At 39.7% G+C, this 4,655-nt stretch overlaps 1 protein-coding gene across 1 annotated transcript in view; it reads left to right on the top strand.

The window, feature by feature from the left end:
* Positions 1 to 4,323, top strand: part of PTGDR (prostaglandin D2 receptor (DP)) — a 17,937-nt gene extending 13,614 nt beyond the window's left edge. The window contains exon 2 of the mRNA XM_006894363.1: positions 4,084 to 4,323. Coding sequence (XP_006894425.1) covers positions 4,084 to 4,323 — 240 coding nt within the window. The remainder of the gene's footprint in view (positions 1 to 4,083) is intronic.
* Positions 4,324 to 4,655: the final 332 nt, after the last annotated feature.

Here is a 4,655-nt window from a genome sequence, read left to right as displayed (position 1 = left end):
AGTATTAAATATCTATAGACTGCTCAAGGAACAAATAAATCTATTTTGAGGAAAGTGCAAACGGGATGATCCTTAAAGACAAGAATCATAAAACTTCATCTTACATACTTTGGGCATGTGGTCAGGAGAGCACATGGAAAAGGCACCATGCTTGGCAGAGTTCTCCTGTTAAGGAGAGGAAGCTGGCTTGACACAGTGACTGCAGAAATGCGCTTAAGCATGTTAATTTTGAGGATGGCACAGGATAGTACAAGCTTTCAATCTGTTGTTCATAATGTCACCGTGAATCAGAGTCAACTTGATGGGACCTAACAACAGCAACAACAATTACTTAACATTGCAAATACCTTTAAAAAGAAAACACGTAAGTGCCAACTATACTCATGGACTCAAGTAGAATACATAGGGATCATATAGACTATATCTATGGAAAAATATGAGAGAAGTTCAATAGCTCATTCAGAATAAGATTGGGGCCAGCTGGGAAACAGATTGTCAATTGCTCATGCGCAAGTTCACGTTGAAGCTGAGGCAAATGAAAACAAGTTCATAAGAGCCAAAATATGATATTGAGTACATTGTTGTTTCACCATCCTTGCCTTCAAGGAACACCCTTGTTGCACCTTCTTTAAGGAAGGTTTTGTTATTCTTTTGGCAGTCCATGGTATATTCAATTCTCTTCAGTAATATCGCAATCAGACGTATTAATTATTCCTTATTCATTGTACAACTTTCACAGTCAACACTCATGGAAACAGCAGTAAAGAAAATCAAAAGACATATTGAAATGGACAAATCCATTGTCAGCTTGTCTCTTTAAAGTTCTATAAAGCAAGGATGTCAGTTTAAAGACTAGGGTGTGTCTGGCCCAAGTCATCTTTCTTTCTTCCTGTGCATGTGAAAGCTGGACCCTGACTTTAGAGCCAATCTCAAGAATAGATTTTATATGGGTTTTTATTTGTTCCCAGCTTGATGGTATCTTTTGAAGATCAGGAATTTGAAATTTTTATTAAATCAAACTTACCCATTTAAAAAAATAAAGAATAGATTTGATGTATTAGTTGTGGGAGGACATAAAATACATCTTATATGAAGCAAAAGGACATTTAAAAATACAGTAAATAAAAGACCAAGATATATGTTTAAAGATACTGAAATTTGCACTAGAGCATAGAGGAGGTAAAGCAAAAAGAAGAAAGTATGAAATAAGAATGATGAATACAAGATTCCAAAGTGAAACACAAGACAAAGTTAAGTTTTATCACTAAATGTGTATAGATATGGAGTTAACAAAATGGAAGAACATGCCTAGCATTTTGCAAACCGCAAGAACCAAAGAAAACGTTCAAGCCTCAAGTTGCAATTCAGAGCATTTGGTAATGTACTGCTCCAACCATTTTTTAATTATCATCACCAAAATTTTGCTTAACCATAATGTTAATGATAGTTCTCAATAAGTTAACATTCTGTTGAGTCACTTTTAAAAATGGGCACAAATGCAGATCTCTTCCAGTTAGTTGCCTACATAGCTGTTGTCCAAGGTTCCTGGCATATCAGGCTTGCATCCATTTGTTTAAACATCTAAATTCCTGGAGCTGCATTTTCAGTGATGCCTTCAGGTGGGTCTGATTTTTAGGCATCTTCTTAAGTTTGCTAAGTGGCTGAGCTTAGTGAAATGGCCATTAAGGAAGAAAGTAAATGGAAAGCTAAGGAAATAATTATGGAAAAATGCATCTCTTCCTGATGGTGTCTCTTAATTTCCCTGAATGCATCTGGCCTCTGCACTTACCCTACCCTTATCTATTCCTATGAATGTTACATCTGCATATTTTCTGTTCCATTAAGGTCCTCCAATTATAGAATTAGATGTTCCATTGTTGTTGTAGGTGCCAGTGAGTCAGCTCAGGCTCCCAGTGATCCCATGTACAATAGCACAAGACCCTGCCCAATACTGCATCGTCCTCAAAATCTCTGCTACACTTAAGGTGGTTGTTGCAGTCACTGTGTCTGTCCATCTCCTTGAGAGTCTTACTCTCCTTCACTCTCTACTTTTTCAAGGCTGATCACCTTTGCAAGGGACTGGGCCCTTCTAAAAACGTGCCCAAAGTGTGTGAGAGGTGGAGACACTGGGTAATATAATAACATCAAGAAAACATAGCTGGCATCTGTGCAGTGGAGGGCAGTGGTAGTACTGGTCAAGAAAGCAGTGTGGGCTATGGCACAAGAAGCTGTGAGGTAAAGTAATATCCAGGACTGTAACTATGTCATAGGAAACTCAGGAAGATAGAACAGTAGGAATTGTTTGGGCATGAGTCACCAGCCTTACATATCTGTGTCATTGTGGAATTTTTGTGGTACTAGGGATATTGTAGCTAATGTTAGATAGATCTTGGCTGAAAGCAGGGAATTTACTATGCAAAGGTGTTTGACTGTGTGGATCATAACAAACTGTGGCTGACTCTCAGAAGAATGGGAGTCCCAGAACACTTGATCATGCTAATGAGAAACCTATACTTGGACCAAGAGGTAGTCATCAGAATAGAGCAAGAAAACACTGCATCGTTCAAAATTGGGAAGGGCATGTGCCAGGGATGTGTCCTGTCTTCATACCTTTTCAACCTGTATGCAGAACAGATTATCCTAGAAGCTGGGCTCTATGAGGAGAAATGTGGGGTCAAGATTGGTGGAAGATCTATAAACAATCTGTGATATGCAGATGACACAACCCTGCTTGTGGAAAGTGAGGAGGACCTGAAGCGCTTGCTGCAGAGGGTCAAGGACTACAGCCTCCAATATGGATTGAGGCTCAATATCAAGAAGACAAAGATTCTCACCACTGGGCCAATTGGTAGCATCAGGATGGATGGTGAAGAGATTGAGATTGTTCACAGCTTTAGTTTGTTTGTCTCCACAGTCAACACTCTTGGCACCAGTAGCCAGGGAATGAAAAGACGTATTGTGATGGGAAAGTCTGCTGTTAGGGACCTCTCCAAAGTACTGAAGAGCAATGGTGTCTCTCTGGAGACTAAGGTGCATTTGATACAGGCCATGGTCTTTGCAATCACTTGTTATGCATCAGAAAGTTGGACAATGACTAGGGAGGACAGAAAGAGAATTGATGCTTTTGAGCTGTGGTGCTGGAAAAGAGTATTTAGGGTACTATGGACTGCTAGGAAAACCAACAGATTCATCCTGGAAAGGGTTAAACCAGGCAGCTCCTTAGAGGCAAGGATTCTGAGGCTACGTCTAACATACTTTGGACATGTTGTAAGGAGGGACTGGTCCTTGGAGAGGGACATCATGCTTGGGAGGGTAGAGGGACAGCACAAGAGGGGCAGGCCCTCTATGAGGTGGATTGATTCAGTGACTGGGGCAGTTGGGATGGGTGTATCAGAGATGGTGCGATTGGCACAGGACAGCAGAGTTTAGGGCTGTTGTACATAGGGTCACTATGAGTCTCAAGCGACTTGACAGCACATAACAACAACAGTCTGAAAATTTAATGTCAGCATTAAAAGGAAACAATCTACTCAAAGAACACACCATTCTAGAATTCCACAAGTTTTACAGTTCTTCTACTGGTGTAATGTGGTGTCTTTTCATTGTAATCTTTCTTGTCTCTTCAAAGTCAATTAAATGGATTTAGGTCTCCATACGTGCAACACTGCACAAGGGTGACTCGTTTCATGGCTAACTCGAGAGAATAGAAAGCAAAGAGCACTAAAAAGAAGTATGGAGAGGCTGAGCTGGATAGAGAATCTGTTTCTGGAGAACCCTGCTTATAGAAGATTCAGTGGATCTGATTAGTCCACATCTGTTCTGTCCTTGCATGGGCCCTCAAGGACCTAGAACTTGAGCCTTACCAGGCTCACAGCTCATAGAAAAGCATCCACAGGTCCCTCAACTCTCACTGTGTACCTAGGTCTATCCCACCAGCTCCAGTAACTTTAATTGCTTGTGCACTTTCAAAAATCAATATTCTGAACCAAGCTGCCTGTTCTTACAGGAAAGTAAATGTTTTCTCAGTTTATTCCTGCCACCAACCTTTTGCTTTCTTAATGGAATTTTTCCCTTCCAAAATAGGTCCGTGCTTACTATGGAGCCTTTAAATCTCTCAGTGAGAGAAGTGGAGACTCTGAAGAAATGGAGGACCTGCAAGCTTTGCGTTTTCTGTCTGTAATTTCGATTGTGGATCCTTGGATATTCATCATTTTCAGAACATCAATATTCCGGATGTTTTTCCACAAGATCTTTATAAAGCCTCTTAAGTATAGAAATTGGCACAGCAACTCTTGCAGAACTAACATGGAATCCAGTCTTTGACCTGTTTGACACTCTCTGGTAAGCTGAAGACTGTATCACGTTTTCAAAGAGCCATGACTAAAAAGAAGTAAGCACCATCTCTCATAGAAAAGCATCTAAATGTAATTTCAAAACTATTTGGTACACAGTGTATTGTCACTCTAATGAACTTGTTCAATGCATACTCCTATTTCATGTTATTGTTAATAGCTCAAATGTCATATACTATAAAAAATGTTAAATACCTTAAGGTAATGATAACCACTTTTCCAACATTTTCACTTCACATCTCTATTTTTTAGAGAGCTTTTAATACCTACAGGTTTTTATTTTTTATATATAAGTACAGCTGA

This window comes from Elephantulus edwardii, unplaced genomic scaffold, assembly GCF_000299155.1.
Source record: "Elephantulus edwardii isolate Elephantulus edwardi_28Jun2011 unplaced genomic scaffold, EleEdw1.0 scaffold00140, whole genome shotgun sequence".
Lineage (NCBI taxonomy): Eukaryota > Metazoa > Chordata > Mammalia > Macroscelidea > Macroscelididae > Elephantulus > Elephantulus edwardii.
The sequence above is the reverse complement of the archived record's forward strand: the minus strand, read 5'-3'. Positions and strand labels throughout refer to the sequence as shown.